The sequence below is a fragment of the Delphinapterus leucas genome, chromosome 10, assembly GCF_059928025.1.
Source record: "Delphinapterus leucas isolate spDelLeu-1000000601 "Yukka" chromosome 10, BTC_Dleu_Yukka2, whole genome shotgun sequence".
Classification (NCBI taxonomy): domain Eukaryota; kingdom Metazoa; phylum Chordata; class Mammalia; order Artiodactyla; family Monodontidae; genus Delphinapterus; species Delphinapterus leucas.
In genome coordinates, this window is record NC_143138.1 from 70072742 (window position 1) to 70099050 (window position 26309).

Genomic DNA, 26309 nt, shown 5'->3' on the forward strand with positions numbered 1-26309 from the left:
TCTTCCACGAGGCTCCATGCCCAGCGAGGCCAGGAGCCAGACCCTAACACCCGACAATGCAGGCGCCAAGCAGATGCTTAATAGCCTTTTTTTTCTTTTGCTCAAAAGCTTTTGCATGAACATGCTGCAGGGCAAAACCACACCCTAGCCTGAACCCTGTAATTGCTCTCTCCCGGCTCCCAGACGTGCTTACAACAACAGTCTATGCTATGGAGGATGGCTTTATCCAGGCCCAGGGCTTTCCCTTCAAACAGCGAGATGGCAGTCTTCCGGGACATCAGTGCAGTGAGAGCTTCCTCAGAATCATTGCCAGCCATCAAGCAGTCTCCCTGGGAGGATCCCAAATCCACCTCCTGGGAATGCAGTCTTTCTGGAAGATCAGAGGACTGGCCACGAAGATCCCCCTCAAATCCAATGGGTTTGGATGCAGACTTTCGGTCAGCAGTAGCTTTTGCAGACTTTAAATCAATCGAAAGGAGAATCAAATGGATGGTAAGGCTATGATAGAACACGGTTGATGTTCTCCAGCTAGATCCCCCCCTTCTCCCTACCCCACTACTCTACACTCTATAAAAAGAACGTCTGTCACTGTGCTGCAGAGAGGAAACACACCATAGTTCTACGACCAAGCACCTGGTCCCCACCCCTGGATAACTAGGAGTCAGGGGTGGTGTGCAGAAGATGAGGAAGTGCTGACAATTCCAAAACAATCACGGGCAGGCAGCGCGTGAGGTAACACCTCACTCTCCCCCTAGCTCCCTCTCTCTCAAATGGCTCTTCCTCAGGAAAGCCTTCCCTGCCTCCAACCCTCCACAGCTCCTCCTGAGTAAGAGCTATAACTTTGCTATTACTGATAGGATTTTTAAGATTGAAATGTCGACGTAGATGAACCTTTTCCCCCTGAGTTTTTAAGTGTAGTAGTTCACTGGAATTCTTAGGCCACTGGCTGTTACGGGTCCTCATTTTCAGACCTTATCTAAGAACCCCACGCTCAGCTTTGGGACAGGAACAAAAACTAGAAAAGGTTCACTGCCCTCTTCTCTCCATCATGAGCTGCTGTTTCATCAGCAGATAAGAGCTTTAACTTGTGCCCCTGAATCAGACATCCTATAACTAGGATCAGCTTTGGACAAAAGAATTCAGCTCTTTGCCTGTGCCACCCAGTTTTTGCATGATAATTTAAAAATAGGTAAGCTTTTACTGAAAATACTACTGGATAAATATTCAAAAGTAGATAAAGTATTATACATAAACTACTTTAAAAATACATGCCAAAAGGGAAGTATCTTGTAGATTGGTATTCTGAAAATTGACGTTTGCTGAATAAAGAAATCTGTCATCTGGATTTTAAACACAGACTTCATCTACGGTCTTAAAAACAGTATCAGCTTTAGTATACTGTCAGGTTGCAGCCACTGCAATGATCCATTAATTATGGGCAAACTTCTCATACAGGGACAAAACTGTCTCCTCTCACACAGAATTACCACAGACCTGTTCTTGCTTGCTTTGTGTGGCCAGCAGGTAATGTTCATCATGAGGATCCTCAGGGTCACCCTGGGACCTGTGCTGCAAAGTTGTCATCTTCTGTCCAACGATTCCAAAAGTTGCTGGATAAAACAAAGCCATCGGAGCCTGTGCATGGAAGGAAAAGAATGACCAACGAAGGATACTGCCTTCTGAAAAAACTGACCCATTAAATAAATTTTGTTCTTCCAAAAACAAAACTGGCAGATCAGATCCTATAAGTTAGACCGAGTAAGCATTCTCTTTCAGAAGTAACATTATTTCTTCAGTGCATGATAGGCCAGAAAACTAACTTATCATCAAATTGAATGGGTGATATAACACCAGAAATCTCAAAGTAAATGTAAAATAAGTGCCTAGTAATCTACTTTATAATTTCCTAGTAAGAATGGTGCCTCTTTCTAAATAACAACTCATCACATACTGGCTAATTAAAATAATGGCTCAGATCTGTTCTAATCTGTACTCTACCAGTGGTTTAAATGTTGGGTTAGCAGCTAATTTACAACCAGTTGACATTCTCACCTCATGAGGTTTCCAGCAAGTACATATTCTCTCAGTCTGATTGAACATGGCTGCCTTTCTTTCTACCCATGGAAATATATACCGATGTGTTACCTGGAGTTTTTCATCTCCTAATCGAAACTGGTAAAGAAGGGCAGGGGAATCTGGATGTCGAATCTGAAACTCATGGTCCTGAAGCCCAGAGATGTCCTGATTCCAGGAAAAGATGCTGTCAGTGAATCAGTAAAAGTGCATGCAAACTCTTCAAATGCCATCTAAATCTCACCTATAAAAGGGCTGCCCTACAACTTCCTACCACTCCCACTGGAACTTAATAAAACAAGAGTTCAACTGTACCTTGATTCTCTTTCAACATTTCTGAAATTCCCACTATGTACATTTTTGTTTGCTTCATTATCAACACACACCAATACAATGTCCAAACCAGTAAGCAAACTCCCTCAATAACTGGGAAATGTTATTACCCCGTCTTAATGTTTCTCAAAAAAATTTTTTATTCAGAATTACATTACTTGAAAAATGCTTTAAAATAAGGTGGAAAAAGAAAGGTCTAAAACAAATAGCATAAAAAGGTAGCAATTCATATACAGCAATGACTAAATGTTGACTGTTCACAATACCAAGAAAGTGCTTCAAATGATACCATTTTATTAACTGTCTATACCTATGTATTTACCTGCTACTATGCATTACATCCAAAGGTTTATCTTTATCCTTTATTAAAATGATTGTAGATCCTAAGGAGAGAGACATCTGCTAAACTCTCTTAAAAATACTAGCTGTGTTTTCCAGAGCCTGAGACACATCCGTACAGCTCTGACCTTACCAAAAAACTCTCTCACTCCTTAAGAGCTTCAGCCTCAAGGCTTTATAAACTTGGGTTGAACAGGTTGCATAATACTGTTAAATTTTTAATTAGCTTTAAATATCTTCAATTTTTCCTGAAAACAAAAATAATCAGCAATTTTGATTTTGCTCCCACCTGATCTAAATGACAAAAAGTTTCTTTAAGGTGCTGCAGAAGAAGGCAATCCATTTTATTTGTTAACTGGCATTCTCTGTAAGGGAACCCAGCTCGCTGCATCAGCCAGTAAAAACATCTTGACACATCAGATCCACCATATGCCAGACAGAGCCTAGTGTTAAGAGAAAAGGGCAGATGGGTAAGCTGTCAGTTAAGAAGGTGCAAACGGTGCTCCAAAAACTCAGTTAGGCACAGTGAAACACAGCAAGTTTCAAGAAATGTTGTAGAGATAAATTAAAGCATGAAAGGACAGAATGGATGTAAGGGACAGAGAAAGGAAGCTAGCAAAAACCAGTGGTGAACATCTAGAAGCAAAAAATGCTATTTGCAAAAACTGTCCAAGAAACAGAATACACATTAAATCCAGCTCATTTCCAAGTCCATATGTGTAGCATATGACAGCTGTTTGACTGTCTGTACTCACCAACATGTAGAAATGGCAGGCAGTGACACCGTAAGACAAAGTTAAGGGAGAAAACCTTAGCGAATACTATCTACTAACAATATTTCTACGATTTGGAAAGATCGCTGCTGTGCTGTTTTAGTGGTACAAGACCTGGGTCCAGTGTTTTCTCTACACTTTGAAAACTAATGGCATTAGGTGTTACAAATGGATGAGCCCAAACAACTCAATCTGGGTTTGAGAATGCACTGTAACTTGGGGTGGGAGGTAACAAATTAACCTTTCTCATGGACTGCTTGGACCCTCTTTTAAATTTGTTTCTATGACTTAAGAGTCAAACTTCCTATGTGGGTGACAGGAAGAATTAAAGCATCCTGAAGAAGCCATCCTGGAAGCACAAAATGCTGCAGAGAACTGGTGTGTGCACTACCTGAGTGTGCTTACCTGTGCTGGGATTGTCTCAGGACAGACAAGCAGCAAACCTGCTCCTGCTAGGTATTTTATTACCTCTTCTATCAGAGATGACATAATGAATGGACTTGACCACGATAAAGTTACTCCTCACTCACCAAAAACAATTATGACGAGAAAAGCAAATACTCAAAATGCTAGCTAGCTAGAGAATTCAGACCTGAAAACCTATTCTCTCCTACATGACTTGCCCAAATAAAGCTTTGCTGTGAATGTGACTGGTATCTCTCTGCCACACCATAGTGAAAGACACAGAGCTAACATACACACTTCCTCTGTGGGAAAGCACACAACACACACTAGGGCTTTCGGGAGCTGCTAATGTGAACTCATATGAGAGAGTTCAAATGGGAGGGGTAAAATCGGCTATTTATAGCCGTGTTAGAATTTGCACTGCCACAATCTTACTAGTTTCACAAGAAAAATCTGAGTATGTAATTCCTTACAAAAACTTCTTTCTAACTCATGATGCTTTCAGTTGAACAGGCTGTGTGGGGAGAAGGAGCAGGGATGCCTCCTCCCAAGCTCCTCACCGAGTGTTCCGATGAGAGACCCCATCCTCCACACAGCACACGCTTGTCTTTTGGTCTCCAACGTCTACAATACACGTGCTGCTTAAACCACTCCCATAGGTGGCGCACACAGACTCCTGATGGACCACGATCCCTGAAAGACAAAAGGCAGAGGGGCGAACACCCGGGGAGCAGGGAAGATCCTACAACAAGTATTCAATTAAAATCTAGGAACCTCCAGGCAATCACCCAAGTATCACTGACCCTCCCAGAATAAGCATTTCAATAAAGCAGTGAATTAGATTAACTTTGTCAGGAAAAAAAAAAAAAAACAATCTCATTTATCTCATTTCAGGCAGATTTCACTGGGACATCAGACATACCTGAAAACCCCATCTTCATTAGGATCATATTCACTAATTCTTTCACATGCTGTTTATTATAGATATCAGGAATTAACAAGATACATCTATAATACTAAAAAGAACAAAGAAAAAATATAAAATGGTTAACACTCAAGTCAGGTCAAAATAAATTTCACCACACTTGTCGTCAAAGAGGATTCTCTCTAAAGCAGTAGCAGCAATGGCTAGAGGCTCAAAATAAAAACTCAAAGCTCTCTGCTATCCTTTAGGTTTTATGAAAAAAAAACAGAAAATGCTTAAGTTTTGTGGGCTTTTTTCCCTTTGAGCTATTTAACACTTGTAAAATGAAAAATAAGACAACTGATGTTTCCGAAAAAGGTCCAGAGAGAAGGCATAAACATGAGCAAGCTTGCTGATTGCAGAGCAGTTGAGAGGAACACCAAGAACCAAACAAAATGAGAAAAAAAAGAAAGCACCAGAGGGGAATTCAGTGAAGGAAAAAAGATATCCTTAACAGCTTAAGGTCGAGAAGGCTTCAAGGACACTGTCTTACAAACAACTGAGTATAGTATACTTTTATTGACCAAGAATCTTAAAGACAATCCAACAACTGGTCATTTTAGTTTACCTTTAAATCTTTCAGTGGGATTTCCAAGTATTTTTGTATCGCATGAGACCATATTACTTCAATATCTGCCAGAACAGCTGTAAGGGAGCCCCCAGGTCCTGGGTGAATATTTAACTGACCTCTTCTGATAGGCCAGTGAATATTGTAACAGTCCAGAGGATTAACATACAGGGCCTAGAAAAGACAGGGAGATGAATACATTGTTAAAACTCTTCTCTCAGGGTTTTCTAGATTCACATTCAAAAACCTAAGGCCAGAAGTTATCATTAACATTTGCTGACTGTTCTAATGTTGAGAGTGGTGTATGTAACATCTCAGGAGCCAGTGTGAATATCTGGTCCTCAGGGTAGGATTACAGAATGCTAAGAAAAACTAGAACTAGGTGGCAAAGCAAATTAATTTTATAAATAGTATCTAGGTTTTCTTCTTCCATTTCACTGTAAAGATGTTTCCTACCTCTTCTCCTACCAAAAACTCAGGGTGATGAGATGTGTTTGTCCACTTATTTCCAGAGCAATGATCTAAAATCGCAGGTCGCATCTGCTTGTTGTAGGAACGTGCCTGAAACAAAAGAGCATCCGAAAATTCTCTGAATCCATGCAAGAAAACAAAAAGGGGTTGTCCTCTTTTCTCCTCTCTCACAGACCAGATACAGTGGCAAATTTTAATCATAAATCCAAGATATGTGACAAAATATTGATTGGTCACAAGTGGATTCTCCTGCCCTATACCACAATCTTGATTTCTCCCATAATGTTAACACTTAGGCAGTGATTCAGTCAGTCCAAAATTAATCCTGTACTCTGCTGAAAGTTGAATACAGATTTATATATCGTATAGACTCATGTCCACTCCTAGCAGCACTGGTTTATCACATTAAAATGACAAATGTAGTAAGAATACAGCTTCCCATCAAGATCCTGGAATTACACACTTAAGACTCTCAGATAAATTAAATTTTCATCAACTTGACACAAGAAACACCACCTTACAAATTATTTGGCTTGCCTAGACATTTGCAACACCAATTCAGGTATTCTGTAGGTGGTTAAGAATGTTTTTTCTTCCTCTTTTAAGGAAATCCCATCTTTAATTTGCATAATGAAATAGGGAGTGCACACGAATGGTTACGACTTAATAGCAGTGGTCAAAGAATGAATCTGAAGAAAGAGTTGAGACTGAACCTGCTCAGGGGACACAGGAATCCGTCTTGTACCATTTGACATCTTTTTAGACCATATTGCTTGATCCACCATTTTAAGGCCATTTTGTCTTTGTTCATTACTTTCAGGTTTCTGGGGAAAAAGAAGAGAGATGAAGCGTATAAAGAATTTAGTGAAAAAGAGAAAGAAATGGCAAAATACTAATTTAATCCAGCAAGAGCAAATGCTCCCTCATCAACGAGTAGCATGTCCTTCACCTCTGTCACACGTATTAATCTTAAGAATTCAAAGTAATCTTCTTATTATTTATAAATAAAAAAATCAGAAAAGAGCCATCGCCATAAAACTATCTGCAAAAATCTATAACCTCAAGTGACTTTTGACTGATATCAGCGCACTGCCACTTTATATTTACAAAGTATTCGAGAGACCCTTCCATATATCTATATAATTCTCATGTTTACAATTTTATAACAATGTTTTATTCCTTCATGTGTTATTTCACTTAATTAATGAGTATTCAAGTTCTTGTGATATTGCAAAGAACACTATATTTTTATAAAATATTATTTTGTTTTCTTTCCATTTTTATTCCTGAGATTTATTCCTAAAATAGAATTGTAAGATCCAAAGATATGCGAATTTTAGATTCTTACACTGTCAAGTTATACTTAAGCTTAGAAATGGACTTAAGGAGAGTCTGCTAGTTATGCTAAAAAATGGAACCCTAAGGCTTACTATAAGAATTATAGAAACTGCAAGTTCCCAAAACTACCCTTGATTTAAAACTTAAAGCAGATTACAATGCAATACACATATTTAACACCTATCACAAAAATTTTCCTGTTAATTATCACCTGCAAAATAGGATGCCTGCTGCATCCTAAGTAAATGCTTACTCCAAGGAAATACTATTTTTTGCCTTTAAATTATGATTTGATCTAAGATTGTAACAAGTGCTTATTGTAGCAATTCAATTTGCTACAGATTGAAAATATGAGCTCAATTTAAACTCTAAGTATCTGGAAGAGAAAATATGGCAGTCAGTTAATAGACATCTGGATGCATCATTTTAAGGGAGTGACAATTCTGTATCTTCCACTAAAGATCATCTTCATCAATACCCAATTCATCCCGATGGGTTAAAAAATTAGATTTACTTTTGTTATAATTATTTCTGTACAATCTAAAATTGATAGCTCAGATAAAAAATGACATTTGTAACCCTGAATGATGTCGTTATTTTAAAATACATTAAAGCTATGAAGATGTCGTTCAAGATTATAGCATATATTGAATACTGAAGCCCTCCCAAGGAGACAACCCTGGGCTTTCTCTTTAGGTCTTACATTTCTTTTGTGTGTGTGTGCTGCGAGGGGGGGTTTGGCCACACTGCACGGCTTGTGGAAGCTTAGTTCCCTGACCAGGGATTGAACCCGGGCCCTCGGCAGCGAAAACTCGGAGTCCTAACCACTGGAACGCCAGCGTCCTCCATTTCTGACTTACATTTAGTCCCTCCCTTAGGAGCCAGTTGTCTTTGTACAGGGGCTGCCCTTGTTGTTTGTGTCTTCGTGCAATAACATGAGGAATGCTGGCAGGAAGTGTGTCTGTGGCTCGACCGATCCTCAGAGTTGTTGAACCTGGATGTATGACAACGATGAAGTTGCTCTGGATTTGCTGCAAATACAAAACATAGGAGTGTGACCTTAGTAAATAACATGCAGGTAACATGTTAAATAACACAGAGGTAACAGGCTAGACTAAGAAATTAGTTTCCTGTAATGACTATCAAACTCAAAGGTATCAAAATAATTCAGTAAAGGGAGTTCTCTGAGAGGCATCCAAATATTGCTCTCTGCCTGCATGCAAACTCTTTTTGTATCTGTGTGCCGAGGATCTGACTCAGGGTACATAGGTCAACAAATATTTGTTTAAGTGAACGAAATCCTAAGTACCCAACGCAAATCAAGCTATAATTTGGGGGCATTTCTGTGCCAATCACTGTGGGTACAATGGTGACCAGGACGAAGTCCTGACCACTAGAGAACTTCCCATTTACTAGAGAAGAGAGTTAAACAACGAATAAGAGTGTGAGGAATACTATGACTTGTGAAGTATGGGGTTCCCTAAATCTGAATCACCTAAAGATCCTTGTTAAAACAAAACAAAACAAAAAAGACCCTAAAGCTTCACTACAAATTTTCTGATTCAGAATCTCCAGGAAGAGAGAGCCTAGGAATCTGCAATTTACAAAAGCTCCTGAAGTAATTAGTATGATCACTCAGATGTGACAACACTGGTTGAGAAGGTGAGAGAAGAAGTTAATTTAAGATCAGAATCACTGTTTTGCAATGCTGGAAAGTAAGTGGACTTTATACACGGACCACTTCCAAGAATGTGCATGAACTGTATTTTCGTCATTGTTTTTTAAACACTTCACCCTTATTGGTTCTGTACTATTTACGTGATCTGGCAAGAGTCTGCGGTTAAGAAACCAGAGTTCACAATTCTATCCTCACAGGTCAGAGAGCTCTGCTGCATTTCACCATCCATTACTGGGAGACAGTGAACAAGGACTGACAAAGCAGCACAAATCAGGACAGTGGAGTAATGACTGTGGGCTTTTAGATCTGTAATTCTCAAGGGGGCAGAATATAACCTGAATCACTAGGGAACCTTTACCACGTAAACCTGTTGAGGGGCCCAGAGTTTCAGGAGGGAGTGGGGGAAGAAGGGACTCGAACAATCCCTTTGACAACAGGATGCCACTGTTGAGAATCACCATTCCAGTGTGACTCCTAAATCAGCACCTACTCTGCTCTGCCCTTAAGCTACAGTTGTGTCTTCTTGGCATGTCCTCATTTAAAATATTTCCGTAACTTTCCAATAAGATACAGTCCAGAATCTCCAAGATCAAGACCCTGCCTACTTCTCTAGCTTTACTCTAGAACCACTTACTTTTCAGTCTCTTTAATCTTCCCAATCCAGATGTCTCCTGATTTCTTAGTTCACTGTGCTGACATTCAGGCCTTCACAAACGCAACTCCCCTTGCCTGCAGTGTTCTTTCTCCCTGTTAAATCTTACTCCTCCCTTCAGGTGTAAAGTTAAATGTCATCAGACCAGGTTTATTTGTCCCCCTGCAATAAAATCTTATGGCACCCCTCCTTTTCATGACACTTATCATTCTTGTAATGATTTACTGTCTGCTCTCTCAAAAGACAAAACCTTCATGTAAAGGACTACTACTGTCTTGTTCACTGCTCTGTGCCCAGTGCACGGCATACAGGAGCCTAGTAGGTATTTATTGAATGCCCATGGCACCACTCTCACATGGCCTGGTGCCCTGCAGCACACTTCTCAAGCTTTTGCGTGCTATGGCAGACAACATTTATCTAGCAAACTGAGTTAAACAGATGAGGTGGCTTGCCATCAGGGACATCTGTACCTCATTAATAGTACACAGGCTGCAGCACACTGATGGTGAAGCTCTGGGGTAGTAAACGCAGTTTTCCAAAGTGTGGACAAGCAGTTTTTAATAATTACATATCTATCTTAACATATCAGAAAACAACTAGCCAATATATCCTACACATCATTTCCTGGACATTACTGCTTAAGATAAAATTGAGTAAAAACAGTTATTCAGCAAATAATGGTAGAGCTCTCACAGAGGATATGGAAAAACCAAAAGTTGTTACATGACTGAAGTTAAGCAAATGTTGTTATAGTGGCTAATGGCCCAGGCTCCAGATTCACAAATCTGGCTCGAAATTCAGGCTGTGCCACTTCCTTGCTCTAGATAAAGTTCCTACCTCAGAGAGCTATTGTGAGGATTAAACGAGCTCATCATGTAGCTCGGAGTCTGGCTATCTATTCCCAAGTTCTGCATTCCCTTCAGAAGAGGCCAGGCTCTGGCTTATACGACCCTCTTGATGCCATCCCTGTTAAGATCTCCAGTCTCATGTCTTGCTCCTTCTTCTTCCTCAATTCCAGACATCCTCATCTCCAACATTTCATATCCTCCCTTGGCCCAGGTCTCTTCCATGCTGTTCTCCTGCCCTCACATTCCCCCTGGCTAACTCCTAATCACCCTTTAGGTCTTTGTCCAGGTGTCACCTCCATCGAAGAAACTGTCCCAGACCGTCAGGGCTGGAGGAGGTACCTGCTGTGTGTGCCCAATACCTCCCCCTACGGTCCTCTGCACTACTCCATCCCACTCCATGCCCTAGATACTTACTGCCCATCCCCAACCGTGAGCTCCCCCTTCCCGCCAAGTGGGAGAATCCTAGAGAGTGGGAACTGGTAAGGCCCTTACACACCATCCAGTCTGCCCCCTCAAACTAGTTGGCAGGAAGGTGACAGCCCTGTGCTGGTCTCATAGCCCGGGAGGCTGGGGTTCGCACAGTGGCTGGTGTCACTGGCCTGGCCATCTGCACTGTGCCCTCGGAGAAAGCGGGGAACGACCCCCTTGCACCACCCACCTGGGTGGGCGCCCGAAGACTCCCGCCGTTCGCCAGCCTCCTCCCCCTAGCCCAGCTCCGCGGCCCCCCGCCCCGCCCGGAAGCCGAGTCCGAGGCCCGCCCCCCGCGCCTCACCTCCTGCAGCGACTCCGGCACCAGCGCGGGCACGATGGGTCGCTTCACGCCGCGCTGCTCCTTCTCCTTCTCCCCGCCCTTCTCTTTCCCATTCTCCGTGTCCCCCTTCTCGGCCTGGGTCATCTCGGCCGCCGACGCCCCTCCAGCCTCTAGCCTCAAGGACGCAACGCGACCACCAGAGAACAGGCCTCGGAACAGGCGCAACCTCTCAGCCGACTGCCCACAACCAAGATGGCCGCCGGAAGTCGGCCCAGAGCATTCCGGGAAAGCGGAAGGGCGGAGCTGCCCGGAGGAGGGTAAGGTGGGAGGGTGCACTGGCTGGATGTTGCTGTGATTGGTCCTGGCTGCAGCATGCCCGCAACCTTTGTTTTGCGTGCTTGCTGTGGAGCAGCTGATAACTGGTGTCTCATTTCGTCATCACACCTGTCTTTTCTGGCTTCTCAGACACCATACGTAATTCTAGTTCTCCTCGTACTTCACTGGCCATGCTCAGTCGGGCCTCTGATGTTAGGATTCTCTGGAGTTAGGTCTTCTCTCTACACACTCCTTGGATGACTTTATCCAGTTCCATGGCTTTAAGTATGAAGATAACTCCCAAATACGTATTTCCAGTTTGGATCTCGCCCTGATAACCAACTGCTTATTTAGTATCTCCACTTAGATGTCTACAAGGCATTGTAAACTTAAATATATCCAAAATGTAACTCGATCCCCGCCTCCCCCCCAAAAATCTACTCTAATTTTCACCATCTTGTTTCACTTGTTTCTTCAATTGTCCACATCTTCTACATGCAAATCCATCAGCAAATCCCGCAGTCCCTCAAATATGCCTTGAATGCATCCACTTCTCCACTCCTACTGCCACTACCTGGTCCGATCTCACCTGGACCACCACAACATCCTCAAAACCCAATTCCCTGCTTCCAGTTTTGTCCGCCTGTAGTCTGGTTTTCATACAGACCAGTGTTTATTAATGCCACTACATCCCCATTTCCTGGCAAACAGAGTTGAATAAATACTTATAAACGGATATAAAAGTGATTTTACTGAACACTTTGGTTTCAAAGACTGTTAAACACAAAGTAGAATTATCTGTATTATTCATTTTTTCCATAAATATTTCAGTGCCTATTACACGTAGTCACTATTCAAAGCACTGGGGTAAAGAAGACAAAATCCGTAACCTCATAGAGCTTTCATTCTAGTGAAAGAATGAGAGTTACCAGCATTCAGATGGGGTTAAAGCCAACAGGCAGTATCTTAAGCAATGGTTTAGAATTAAAATTGGTAAAGATAGCATTGAAGTCCTCGATTTTAAAGACCACCTGGCAAATCTACATTCTGTAGCTCAGGCTTGTTGGTTATGGCTTTACAAATACCCTGATAATTACATCTGGTAGCAAGTAAGACACATTGTATTAAAGATCCATGGGACAAATAGGCTTTAAGATAAAAATTAATTCAAGAGCACAGATATCATATGCATACTACTGAAATACACTGTGATTTATTTATAAAGAACAACAAAAGCAATGAACAGTATTTCAGAAGTTGAAAAGGGTGACACTAATAGTACTCAATATGCAGCCGTTTATTTTCAAATTTGGAGCCTTCTGTGTCTTAATTATATAAAGATGAGAAGTCAGTCTTGTAACCTAAAAATATTTACTTATTAAAACTATATCAATACTTTCATAAACGATACAAAAAAGATGAGACAAACATGTGCATTTATAGAACTGCCTATCAGTCATGCCAGATCCCTGCGGGGGGGAATTCCCAGCACGACCTCATTCATCTGTGAGGACACAGAGCAATCCTTGTTTAGAGTACACATTCATCTAACTTGTCCAGTGTGGTCAACACTCCATTTCTTGATGGTTTCCTTCTGCTATGAATGTGCTTGTCCAGTTGTCTGCTTCTTAGAGCAGACATTTACCTAAAAGAAAATGTTATAATAGTTACTAGTTAGTAATTTGGATCTGTATAAAAAAGCTAGTCATTACATGTTATAAAACCTTCTTCAAAAGACATTTTGATTCAAAAGACAATTTTTCAAGGGTTAAGATAAAAATATTTTTCCAAATAAGATGTCTGAATAATCACAAAATGTTGTGACTTCTGCTTTCCTAAAGAAAACCTGCCTAAGGAGGCATTTTCAAAATGAAATCCCTGCAGAATTGCAGGTTTTAAATTACCTTCCTCATCCACCGGCCATTGGAGGAGGATTAGGGCCACGCAAATGATTAATTCGACCCATTCTTCTCGGGGGGTTTCCTGGTGGCCTAAGATAAGAAAAGTTAATTTCTACTGTTTAGTAGACACTACTTCAATTGATTCCTTTTAAGCACTCAAATAGACCCTCTTCTTTATTTAAAATAGGAACTACCATTTAGGTCGCGAGTCACAAATTCAAATACTGAAAGAGACCAGATGCATAAAGCACATGAGGAAAGTGAGTCAAGCAAGGGTTAGGATAAACGGAACAGCTCCTCCTATAAATCTCCAACTGAAGCCCAGCTTCAGCTGATTTTTGCCATATAGAAACACAATCCCCACCCAGTGCTGCTGGATTGTGAGATTTTCATTAGCAGCTGGAAATCCAGATTCTGAAGTGAAACCTCTAGATTTTAATGTTGGCCATCAGTTTTCATCCTCTAATTTAGACTTTTCCCATAGGATATTTGATATACATTTTAGCTTTGTCAGATTAACTCTGATTATCAAATCAAAGGCAACTTGATTTAATTTACAGTAATACATTAATTTTGTGAAATAGAATTTAAGCCTTTAATTACCATGAGCCTAACTATGTCTGTCTGCCTATTTATCTCTAATTTAATTATATTACACAGAGGGGTAAAAACATTGTTTATCAATTTAAAAAGTTATACCCTCTTCCATCATCATATCTGGAATCAGATGAGCTTCCGTAGCCTCTTCTCTTTTTCACATCTTGCTGAAACAGAGTTCTGAAACTGAAACAAGGGGCAGAAAACAACAGAAGATCCACTTTCAACATTATAAAATGCATTTCCATGGTTCCAACTATCATCTCTGTGGAAGGATGACTACCCTAACTTAGCTCCAAACCCACATTTCTTGAAGCCAGCTGGACAACACCATCTAGCGCAAGCACAAGTCTAAACAGAGTGTGCTATGTTCTGTGCCAAAGCCACCATTCCTTGTCTTTCTTGTTTGCTGTAACTCTTCTAGACAGAGTCTAGCAATGACTCTGAAACCAGAGTCATCTCCAACTTCCTTCCTCTGCTCTGTATCAGTTGTCAAGTCCCAGAGTCTGCTTTTACAGTATTGCATGTCCATTTCCTGTGCCAACAGCCTACCTAATGTTACCTTGGGGAAGGAGGGGCTGAAGTGGTGTGCCAGAGGCACAGGGCTTTCTGGGAATCCGTTTAAATGGAATTTTATTTGTGGAGCGGGAAGGATTTAACTAAATTAAAACAATATTTTAAATAAACAATATGGAGGTGAAATTTGTAAGAGACTGCAAAGAAGTTTTGCAATGAGTAACTTAACTTAGGCCTCTCTGTCCCCTGTTGTATTTCTCTATGGAACAGTTTCTTCCATTTTACCCCGTCTAATTTATGCCACATGCAGCCATCAGATTAATCTTTCTAAACCAGAGCTACAATCAAATTAAGTATAAAGAGCATAGGCTGATTTTCAAATTTCTCTGCCATCTTTGCTGTGCCTCTTCCACCTGGAATAACCTCCTCTGACGTCCTCCTCCCACAATCATGACCAGCGCAAGGCCCCTTGTAAAAAGAAGACATTTACTGATATTAAAATCAATGAAGTAAGGAGACATCCCACATCTCTGCATATCTGCAGTTCTCTGCCCACGAGACACTCAAATGTATATTCAAACTTTGGATGAGTAAGACTTGTTAGTAGATGAACAATTTTCATAAAACAAACAGCATATGAAAGACCAAAAAATGAATTTAACTAAGAATTGCTTGAAATTATGGTGAAGTTTAAATTTTTGTCTCCTCTGTATCGATGCTAATCCTTCATTTAAAAAAAAGTTTATGCCTTGGGAGCTTTTAAAAGTCAAGATCTAATTCCCCTTGTTTACTTGTATACTATGCCATAAAAGTTGCACATACGCACTGAAGGCAGGAACAGTTGAGAGAAAGCAAAGTGCTGTCATCTGGCAGAACGAGCAGGTCTGGCCCCATAGCTGCAGGCTGAAATGGTTACCACCACGGCTAAGACATGGTTAAGCTTACTAACTCAAGGAACATATTCATAATCATAAAAGATGTTTGGGGCAGTTCTATCACTACACAAGTCTTCATCTCCCTTAGAAAAGCTATTAATAAAAATTACAATTAAAAAGTGCTTCAGGCAAGCTGAACTTAAATATCAGGGCTATTAAGAGGACTACTATACTTACAACAAAACCACAAACTCAGCTATTCCCCAGAAGAAATCCGTTATAAAAGACAATCTCCATGGGGACTGACTCCTGCTGTCCAACACTTGTCCTATAGACAAGAATAAAGAAACTTCAGTTAGTGCAACAAATCCCTGACACAAGATGCATTACATTTAATCAGTTAGGTAACAATCATAGGCTCAGTTTTCAACTTGTTCACTGTTCCAAATAGTCTACACAAGGAAAGGTGTGTTATGTGTACATCATTCTAAGGAAAGGTTAGGGAAGTGAAGTTCTGTGGTCTATAGGTCATTCCTTTAATATGTCAAATTATGCCTCCTATAGTTTGTAATTTCTGCTCGGTGACATTTCAAGTTTTTTTTTTTCTCTTTTTTTTTTTTTTTTACTGTGGTAAAATACACACAAAAAAATTTACCATTTTAACCATTTTTAAGTGTACAGTTCTATGGCATTAAGTACATTCACACCGTCATACAACCATCACCGTCGGCCACCTCCAGAACGTTTTCATCTTCCCCAACTAAAACTCCACACCCATTAAACACTAACTCCTCATTTCTCCCTTCCCCCAGCCCCTGAAAACCACCATTCTACTTTCTATCTCTATGAATTTGACTGCTCTAGGAACCTTGTACGAGGAATCATACAATATTTGTACTTTGGTAACTGGCTATTTCACTTAGCACAATGTCTTCAGGATTCATCCATATTGCAGCATATGTCAAAATTTCCTTTTTTAAGGCTGATGAATATTCCAATGTAAGTATATACTACATTTTGTTTATCCATCCTATTGATGGACACTTAGGTTGCTTCCACTTTTTGGCTACTGTGAACATGCCGCTATGAACATGGGTGTACAATACCTTTATTCAAGTATTTTGAGGAAACAAATGAGATGAGTGAATATAAAGAATGCTCACACCACTTCCATTTTCCTAAATGTGTTCTGAGTATCTCTTTCACTTGCAAAGTCTCTTGCCTATATAAAAAGACTTTTTATACATACCCTTAAAATCTTCAGGATCAGTTGTTATGTTAAAATTTTTATATATCAAAGAATTCGTGGGACTTCCCTGGTGGCGCAGTGGTTGAGAGTCCGCCTGCTGATGCAGGGGACACGGGTTTGTGCCCCGGTCCGGGAAGGTCCCACATGCCGCGGAGCGGCTGGGCCCATGAGCCATGGCCGCTGAGCCTGCGCGTCCGGAGCCTGTACTCCGCGACGGGAGAGACCCGTGTACCGCAAAAAAAAAAAAAAAAAAAAAAAAAAAAGAAAAAAGAAAAAAAGAATTCGTGGGCTCTAAGTACTAAAGAGAATTTGGCTTGTTCATTAAAATGACCACTATTTTTCTTTAACAGAATGCTGTTGAACCGAATTACAGACTCCAGTTTTATCTTACAGAAAAATGGATATATTTTTCAAACCACTTTAAATAATAGAAGCTACATCAGGAAAGCTTAATACTCTAGAGTTTCAGTCTTGCAAATCAACAGGTTAGAATATTTTGGGAGACGAGCCATCTGTCAACTACCTCTCCTCTCCATTTTCCCAAGGGCTTCAACACTCACTGCCATGCCCAGTTTACTTCTCCTCTTTCCTTGACCAGCTTACTTTCAGGTATCCACTTGGACCTGAGCCCTCACAGAGCTACTGAGAAAAAGGGGCTACACTTAAAGACAGAGTGTGAGTGATAGGCTTGGTTCTGCCTCTTACTAGCTCTGCTTCGTTGGGTGATGTGACATTTTCCTTCTCTGAGAAAAAGTATTACAAGGAGAGTCATCATATAGAATTGTTGAGAAAAAAAAAAAGTCACTTGACAGTAAGAAAAAGTTTTTATCAACTATGAAATGCTAGTACAGTCCTTCTAAGAAAATAGATCTAGGACCTCCCTGGTGGAGCAGTGGTTAAGAATCCGCCTGCCAATGCAGGGAACATGGGTTCGATCCCTGGTCCGGGAAGGTCCCACATGCCACAGGGCAACTAAGCCCCTGTGCCACAACTACTGAGCCTGCACTCTAGAGCCCGCGAGCCACAACTACTGAAGCCTGCACACCTAGAGCCCATGCTGCGCAACAAGAGAAGCCACCGCAATGAGAAGCCACTGCAATGAGAAGCTCGCACATCGCAATGAAGAGTAGCCCCCGCTCGCAGCAACTAGAGAAAGCCTGTGCGCAGCGACAAGAAGGAAGGGAGGGGGGAAACAGATCTAATTGGAACCCGTCAATTTCTTGCTTTGCGATTCTAAAGAACATATTGCATGCACTTGTACCATTCTGACTTTTTTGCGCTTTTCTTCCCAGTTTCTGAAGGCAGAAACCTCCCCTCCCAATATCCTCAGAGAGAAATAAGTTGCTTGAATGCAGTTGGCCATTTCTCAACTATAAAAGTGAGATTAGAGGCCCTAGTAGGACCTTTATGTTATTTATGTAGTTCAAAAACAACAATGCATACACAAAAAGACACACTACAAGTACAAAGAATTATTCAATAGATAATAGAAGCTGCCAGCCTTAACCACAAAGAATATAACACAAAGTCTGCAAGTGCCCAAAACGAAGATGAAACTGTGATCTTTAGTGTCCATCAACCTACTTGTTTCAAAGATTTTTAAGTAATCTTAGAAGGAACAAGGAAGAAGAGAAAGTGAGATTTTGAAAAGCAAAGAAATGCAAAGTGCACTCAGCCAGAAGATTTCTCACTACCTTCATGGTCTCTGAATATAAACAGATGACTCAAATAGAACCAGAACCTGGTTCCAGTGATGCAAGAACTAGTTAAGAGTGCACCAAGGCATTTATTTCACCTGAGTCAAACCAGTGGGCAGGCAGTTCTGACACTGTTCTGACCCAGTCATACTGTGTCTTTCCTTTCCATCCACTGTCTTCGGGGAGTCACTGAATTAAGTCTCTCTCAGCTTCTCTTCTTGAAATTAGGGCAGAAAGCTACATGCGAGACGAGCTACCCCTCTGCTGGGAGAAAAATCCTATCCAAAACTTTTCTTCAACTCTCTTACACACTACAGAAAGAGGCAGCGTAGTAGAAAACCTTAAGAACGCAGACGTCAGCCTACCTGCGTTAGAAACCCGGCTGAGCCATTAGAACTACCTTTGTGATCCTGGGCAAGCTATTTAATCCGGCTGCGCTTCAGTCTCCACCCGCAAAACATATAATAGGGTTATCACCCGGATAGGGCGACATTAAGACAATGAGCGGACAAACGAACAACGCTAAAAGAAAGTGCCCGAGGCACAAACGCTACGTAACGGCGTGAACACTGTGGTCTTTTCTAGTTAAGGACACTGACGCCCGACAGGAAAGACCACTTTCCGAGACCCACAAGCAGAAGCTCCAGAAGGGCGAGGACGCCGGGCACTCGGCACCGCCGTCACCACGGGGACCTTGGCCCCCGCCGCGGCTCAGGGACGTTCGGCCGACGAGCCGCAGGCCCGGGCGACTTCGCCCCCAGCTCCGCCTGGCCGCGGGGCGTGCCCAGAAAAGCGGCGCCGGGACGGCGGGCGAGGATGGAAGAAACCCGGGGCTCAACCTCCCAGGACGGAGGTCGCCCACGTATCCTCTCCAACTCACCATTCGAGATGTAAACCATCTTCCTCCTTCTCCGCCTCCAGAGCGACTGTCGGGCCTGGCCCCTCTCACTTTCCGTATCTCCCTCCGCGCTCCTCCCTCTGACGTCACAGGCCGCGAATAGACAAAACAGTGACTGAGGAGGGAGGTGGACAGAGCCCATTGGCTCTGGGAGGACACGCCCCCGACGGGCGTTTTGGTCCCTGCTGGTGATTTTCGATGTAAGGTGGAGGCTGGGGCAGGTGACAGGATGTGACGTTGCGGATTTAGCCTGTAAACGCGGGCTTTCCTGGCTCCTTCGGCAGTGGAGTTTGGAGAGCTCGTTTGCGCTGCCGGAAGAAGTTACGCTGCTTTCTAGTTGTTTGAAGGGCCCAGGGTTGGGGAGGCAAGGTCACGTGTGAAGTGACTTGGAGAACCGCCGGCAGGAGGAGGTTCCTGAGAATTTTCCAGAATTGTGGATCTTTCAAGGTGTACAGGGAAGTGCCTTGCGGGTGGAGGCGGTGATCAATCCGAAAAGAGCTTTACGGTCAAGACTTCGGGAATACACAGGCCCTATGTAGACAATGTACTCATTCTCTTTAGAACCGGTGTTTCTACTCTTGGTTCGCTAGAAGTGGATGGAGTTTTTATCAGCTCTTGTGAGACAGCTGAAAAATACTGTAGCGCGGGGTAGCTCGAGACCTTTCTCTGCTTGCTTTTTATTACTGGCTACTTTGTGATATTGCCAGCACTGTGGAGGTGACAGATGAATGAGAAGCTGTCTCGTGGTCATTGATTAAATGACGTACCTTGTGCTGATTGATTAAATATGGCCCACGTACCTTGTGCTGATGGGTACTTACTCGGCTCCAGCCACTGGGCTACTTTCTGGTCCTTGACCATGGTAGTCTCATTCCTGCCCCTTCGCTTTTGTACTTGGATGTTCTTTCTGCATGGAGTCCTAATTTTTTTTCCCCCAATTCTCAAGTCATGTGTTGTCTCCTCAGAAAGTTTCTAATCACCTTAACTAAAATGAAATTGAAGATTCCATTTCGGAAATAATATTTTACACTTAACAATGTGTGTTAAGATTGTATGTTCCAATACCTAGAATAAACAAATATTTATTTTCATGTTGACTTTTTCAGTAGCAGTTTTCCCCAAAAAAGCGCATAATAGGACAAAACAACATCCTTCATTTGAAATTTTTGCAGCGCAGAGGGTTTTTTCCTGCACAAATATTGGAGTGGGGTCATTAATTTTCCCAAGTACCTTCTTTAACACAAGCCATGCCACCATCATCTCTCACCTGCTCTTCTCTAGTTGTTTTCTACCTGAAATCACAGCTTCCACCTTTACCAGCCTTAAGCAGTTTTTCACACTGTAGCAAGAGTGATCGTAAAATGGAAGTCATTGCTTGCATCCTTTTAGATACTGAAATTTAGTGATTTCCTATTGCTCTTAAGATCCAGTTCCTTTTCCTGGTCTACAGGCCCGTCATGACCTGTCCATTTGATTGCCCCCTTCGCTACACCTCCTGCCACAATCCCCACCCAAATTTTGTGCTAGCAACATTGATGTTTAGTCTCAAGCATCCAAGTTCTTTCATGCCTGCAGGACTCTGCACATGCTTTTCCTTCTACCTGGGACACTCTTCCCCTGACTTCTTGCACATCCAGCTCCTTTCATCTTTTAGATCTCAGCTTAACTGTCACCACTTCTGAATTCCTTCTCCTGGCCAATCGTCTCCATGATAATTTTCTTCATAGTACTTATCACGATGTGAAAATATTTTATGTCATAATCGGTTTGTTTCTTTCCAGAAAATGTAAGATGTAAGAGGTCAGGAATCTTACCTGCTTTGTTCCCTCTTATATCTTCAAGGTCTATTATAGTCCTTGGCAGGTAGTAGGTACTCAGATGTTTGTTGTTAGAGAGGGAGGGAGAGAGAAAGAGAGAGAGATCTATCTAAAAGTTCCCTAAAAATCTCCCAATCACCAAAGGAGGAAGAGAACTAATATTGGGATCTCCTGAGTACCAGACACTGCTAGGCTCTCTCTTCCTCTTCATCCCTCTATCTAGATTATTTCTTCCTGAGATTTTAATGCAGTGATTCCCTAATGAACTACCTCTAGCCTCTCCCACTCCATTTCATGCTATGTTTAGCCACTTGTTTAATCCAAGTTTGCCTCTTTCTTGCTCACATCTTCAGTTTCTCCCTACCACCTGACAATTCACACCCCAGCCTCCATGGTCTGGCATTGAGGGCTTCCTTGATATATTTTCTTAGGTTTATCTCTGTGACTGATTTCCTAATAGACCCCTGGTTTTCCTTCCTTGTTGCTTCTGCTCATTTGTTTCCTCTTGATGGGAATTTTCCCCATCTCTTAAAACCTAATCCATCCTTCAAGGTGAGGCATGTTCCTATTAAATGAAACAACGAATAGCAAATGTGAAAGGACTTTGCAAACCGAAAAAATACATATATTGTATATAACTATATGTATATTATACTATATATATTTCAGATAGATAGATTATATAGATAATTAGTAGCAGGATGGGCCGGAGGACAAAGAACATTTCCCTCCTTTCCCTAATCTTTCATGTCAAGCACTGCATGTTAGTTACCAGCCACATGTGGCTGTTGAGCATTGAGATATGGCTTTAGTCTGAAATGAGATGTGCTATACGTGCAAAATGCACACTAGATGAAGAGATTTAGAATGACGTGATGTCCAATATCTCAATTTTTAATACTGATTACATGTTGAAATGATATTTTGGATATTGGATTAAAATATTTTATTGAAGTAATTTTGCCTGTTTCTTTTTACTCTTTTAACGTGACTGCTAGAAAATTTTAAATTACGTACTTGGCACACATTTATGTTTTGCATTATATTCCTTTTGGACACCACTGGTCTAGAGTGAAGACATTATTGGCCTGGCACAGGAAAGGTACTCAGTAAATATTGGTTGAATGGCTGAATGAATGCTCTTAATAATGGATAATATTATGCAAGGTTTACTATGTGTCAGGCACTGTTCTAAGCATGTTTTACTTATTAGTCCTTACAACAACAATAGCTAACATTTATATACTACTTACCCTGTTCCAGGCAATATTCTAAGTACTTTTGATGTATTAATTCATTTAAACCTCAACCTTATTAAGTAGGCTCTACTATTATTTCCATTTTACAGATGAGGAAACGAGTCACAAAGAGCTCAAATGACTTGCCCAGGGTCACACAGCTAGTAAGAAGCAGAGCTGAGATTAAGGCCAAGAGTTTGGCTCTATAGTTTGTGCTTTTGACTCCTGTGCTAGGGAATTCCCTGGCAGTCCAGTGGTTAGGACTCTGCACTCTCACTGCCAAAGGCCCGGGTTCAATCCCTGGTCGGGGAACTAAGATCCCACAAGCTGTGCTGCGTGACCCCAAAAAACAAACAAAAAACTCCTGTGCTGTACTGCCTCTCCACACATAAGCAGAGGTATTGAAATAGGATATAATCCAGTGTGGTACTCATAATATAGAATGGGAGGTGGTTTCTGGAGACAATTTAAATGTATCTCAGTTTTCTCAAAGTTACAAAATAGCTTCCCACAGTTTTTCTTTTCTAGATACCCTAAGCATAAAATTCCCCTAAGCATCTCTAAGTTGATTACCTAGCCATCTCAGTTCCCATCTAACCCCAGAGGGATGGGCTACTGTGAATGACAGCTACCTCTGGAGCTGGGACTGGAGTGAATCCCACCTAAACTACATGGGTGGAGAGAGGTGTTTACCAGAGTATAGAGAAGGAATGCTGGGTTACATCAAAACAATAAGATGCCTTCAATACTGCCTATAAGGAACACGGAAAACAGATGGCATTTATGTTCTTCATTAATCTTTTATGTGTTTGTTCTTACAGTTATTGCTCCTATATTCTTTATTTCATCTGGGCTCAGATACCTTAGCTGTCTCATTTTTCTACCTTATATTCTTTACTGATGTCTTTCACAGTAACTTTTTTTTTTTTTTGTATTCCTTTTAAGGTATGTAGTCTCAACTGGACATGCTGTGCAAATCAGGGGCTTACTTTTTTGCACCAATAAGCAGTTCATCCCGTCAGTTGAACTGGTGGTTTTACTGCTCTACAAGTCACTTTCTTAAACCACTTGAACTCATTTTCTGCATCAAAATGGAAAAATGTTACTAGAAATTCACAATGCTATCTTCCTGGGAGAATCTGGTGGATTAAAAAGTTTGGGATTTCATCTATAGTCTCTAAAGTATATCACAAAGTTAATGATATTATTAGTTTCATTAGTGAGCCTGTGAGGTTCAATTTAAACAGTCTATCTTGTGCAGCACGCGGGGAGCTTAGTTCCACGACCAGGGATGGAACCTGCACCCCCTCAGTGGAAGCACGGAGTCTTGACCACTGGACCGCCAGGGAAGTCCCTAAACAGTCTATCTTTAAATGAATAAGGAATATCTAGATTCTACCTGTGATTCTGTTACAGGAAGAGAAATACTGTTCCAATTATAATTTCTAACCTTTTAAACGCATGATCTGATTTTAGTAAGGTGGTAACTGTAATGGAAACTGTAACTGGTAAATGGAAGGAAATACTTGTACAGATTTGTAAAGTAAAACCATCAGAGACTTAGGTGTTGGTTGCCTTCTATCGTAGGGGCATTAACTGATTATTAAAAACAAATTTTTATTATTTTTAGAATTATATTCTATAGTACAAAAAAAGTATATTGCTTTCCAAGCCTTATGTCTAGATTCCTAAAAGTGGAATAAAATATAACAGAAATGTACATTCTAGCGCTGTGTTCATAAGTCTCAAGATAACATTGATTTTTGTATTTGAAAAATTAGAATATAGATATATGCCTGTTGACTTTAAGAAACATATGATTTATTATTTTTATTCTCTAAACGGTTTGGAGCAGGGCATTTGATAGTCCTTAGATCTTTTTGTTTTGTTTTGTTTTAATGTGATACCTCTATATAATATAGAAGTCAAAAGATACAAATGAATATTCCATGAAGAACAAGTCTCCTGTCTTCCCCTGGAAGCCGGAATTCTAAACTTCCATCCCGTAGCTTAGAGAAGCTGTTAATAGCACTGCTTGGCAAATTCCTGTTGGGCAATAGTAGCCTCAATGACAGACTCACCTCTCTGAAGTTCCATCTTCTCTGGGATCTTGGCTAAGCAATTCTTCACTCACTATCATCTTTAACGTTTTAAAAATGTTTTTCCCTCATTTTTTTATCCAGGTTTTTAAAGTTGTGCTCAGAAGAAGTGGTAGTACAGATTACTTCATCCTTCATAATGAAGTGGAAGTTGATGCATTTATCTAACCAAATCGACATGGCCATTTAGATTAGGTCTTAGATTAAGCACTATTTTGCCTTTGACTTTAAAAATTCTGCTATTTGTGTATAAATAAAATTTCCAGAACAACTGCTATCTTTTCGAATATAGTCAAAACATTATTACTTATGAACAGAAAGGATTATTGTAAACAGTAAATTAAAATGTGTGAGTGACTTAAAAATATATTTATTTTGCCAATAAACATTCCGCTTTCAATCCTTCCACAACCAAATAGATGAATAAAACCTTACTTTGGTTTGATAGTCTCGGTCTTTTAATTAAAGGCTCAATGAAAATAGATTCATTTTGTGGCCTCCTAGGGAAAAGTTCTCTATAGCCCAGTGATGACTGTTCCTTGGAGAGATTGTTAGCGAGGCTCCGAAGGATTCTGTTAGGGAGGTTGCTGTTGCCTCAACTAGGTGGTGAGGCGGGCTGTTGCTGATGCCTCAACATCACCTTATTTTTTTCATAAATTTATTTATTTATTTTTAGCTGAGTTGGGTCTTTGTTGCTGCACGCCGCTGAGCAGGGGCTACTCTTTGTTGCGGTGCACAGGCTTCTCATTGCTGTGGCTTCTCTTGTTGCGGAGCACGGGTTCTAGGCATTCAGGCTTCAGTAGTTGTGTCTCGTGGGCTCTAGGTGCGCGGGCTTCACTAGTTGTGGCACATGGGCTCAGTAGTTGTGTCGCGCAGGCTCTAGAGCGCAGGCAGTACTTGCAGCACACAGGCTTAGTTGCTCCGCAGCATGTGGGATCTTCCTGGATCAGGGCTCGAACCCATGTCCCCTGCATTGGCAGGCGGATTCCTAACCACTGCACCACCAGGGAAGCCCCACTTCATTTTTTCTTAACTAATTGTATAACACAAGCAGCTTGGTTAATATCACCCGAGGTCAAATATGGTTCTTAACTTCAAAAAAATCATCTTTCACAATTATCAGTAATCTATCTCTTTTGCTGTGAAACTCTAACTTGGTTTTGATGAGAAGTATGAAGCAGAGACTCTGAAAATGGAATCTGGCAACTGCCAAAGTGTTGCTTGATGTTATTCTCATTTCATTTTGAATGTATTTAGCTACTCGTTAGTGGCCCCCAGTCTTTCACATTCAGACAGAGACATTTCACAAGTGTGTTGGAGACCATATGTGCAGAAAAGTGGAGAAGCAAGTGGAAATGGCTAGAGTCACCTTGGGTTGCTGACCTGTTTGGTCTCTCTAGTTCCCTGCCATAGTCAGCAAGCTGGCAAGGGAGGGGAGCAGGTGTGCTGGCACACGAGACAGGCTCAGGCTTACTGCTTGCAATGGTGCTGGCAGCGTAAACAGTTCACACCAGCATTTTATAAGCTAACCGGGTACTGGGGAGCTCAGCTTTGGGACCCATCCTGCATGAGGAAGCCACCCAGAATATGACTCTAGCCATTTCAATTGAGTCACTGTTTTTAGAAATGTAAAAATTTTTTTAAAAATCCCACTAAAGTACATTTTCTGTCATAAGCCTTGAAAATGTTCATATCCATAATCCAACATTTCTATTTCTAGAATTCATTCTAAAGAAACAATGAGAGATGTTGAAACAGATTTACAAGAATATTTACCCCAGTGTTATTTGAAATGGAAAGAAAAAATGAAAGCCATATAACTGCAATAGTGGGAGATTAGCTAAATTTTGGAATACATAGCATAGTGTACATTAATATAGTGGGAAATTATTTATGATATATTGAGTGAAAGGA

The 26309-nt window shown here is 41.2% G+C and overlaps 2 protein-coding genes across 7 annotated transcripts in view; both read right to left on the reverse strand.

The window, feature by feature from the left end:
- Positions 1–13153, reverse strand: part of ACTR8 (actin related protein 8) — a 29560-nt gene extending 16407 nt beyond the window's left edge. For 4 of the 6 annotated variants that reach the window (XR_016394736.1, XM_089919477.1, XM_089919476.1 and 1 more), the window contains exons 1-11: positions 11215–13153; positions 8125–8295; positions 6640–6750; positions 5912–6016; positions 5456–5629; positions 4846–4939; positions 4484–4616; positions 3035–3188; positions 2053–2241; positions 1495–1635; positions 194–458 (exon numbers count right to left, since the gene is read on the reverse strand). Coding sequence is in view for 5 of the 6 variants with exons in the window: in XM_089919477.1 (XP_089775603.1) it covers positions 194–458; positions 1495–1635; positions 2053–2241; positions 3035–3188; positions 4484–4616; positions 4846–4939; positions 5456–5629; positions 5912–6016; positions 6640–6750; positions 8125–8295; positions 11215–11337 (1660 nt within the window). In the remaining variant the exon portion in view is untranslated. Of the gene's footprint in view, positions 1–193; positions 459–1494; positions 1636–2052; positions 2242–3034; positions 3189–4483; positions 4617–4845; positions 4940–5455; positions 5630–5911; positions 6017–6639; positions 6751–8124; positions 8296–9576; positions 9675–11214 lie in introns of those variants that run through there. The other 2 variants (XM_022572850.3, XM_089919478.1) reach the window with 2 other exon arrangements.
- Positions 13154–13408: 255 nt separating this feature from the next.
- Positions 13409–19284, reverse strand: SELENOK (selenoprotein K). The gene is made up of 4 exons (XM_022572851.2): positions 19224–19284; positions 15635–15725; positions 14109–14192; positions 13409–13499 (listed from the first exon to the last, which is right to left on the reverse strand). The coding sequence occupies exons 1-4, from the start codon at positions 19240–19242 to the stop codon at positions 13409–13411; spliced, it is 285 nt and encodes a 94-aa protein (XP_022428559.1). The 5' UTR covers positions 19243–19284.
- Positions 19285–26309: the final 7025 nt, after the last annotated feature.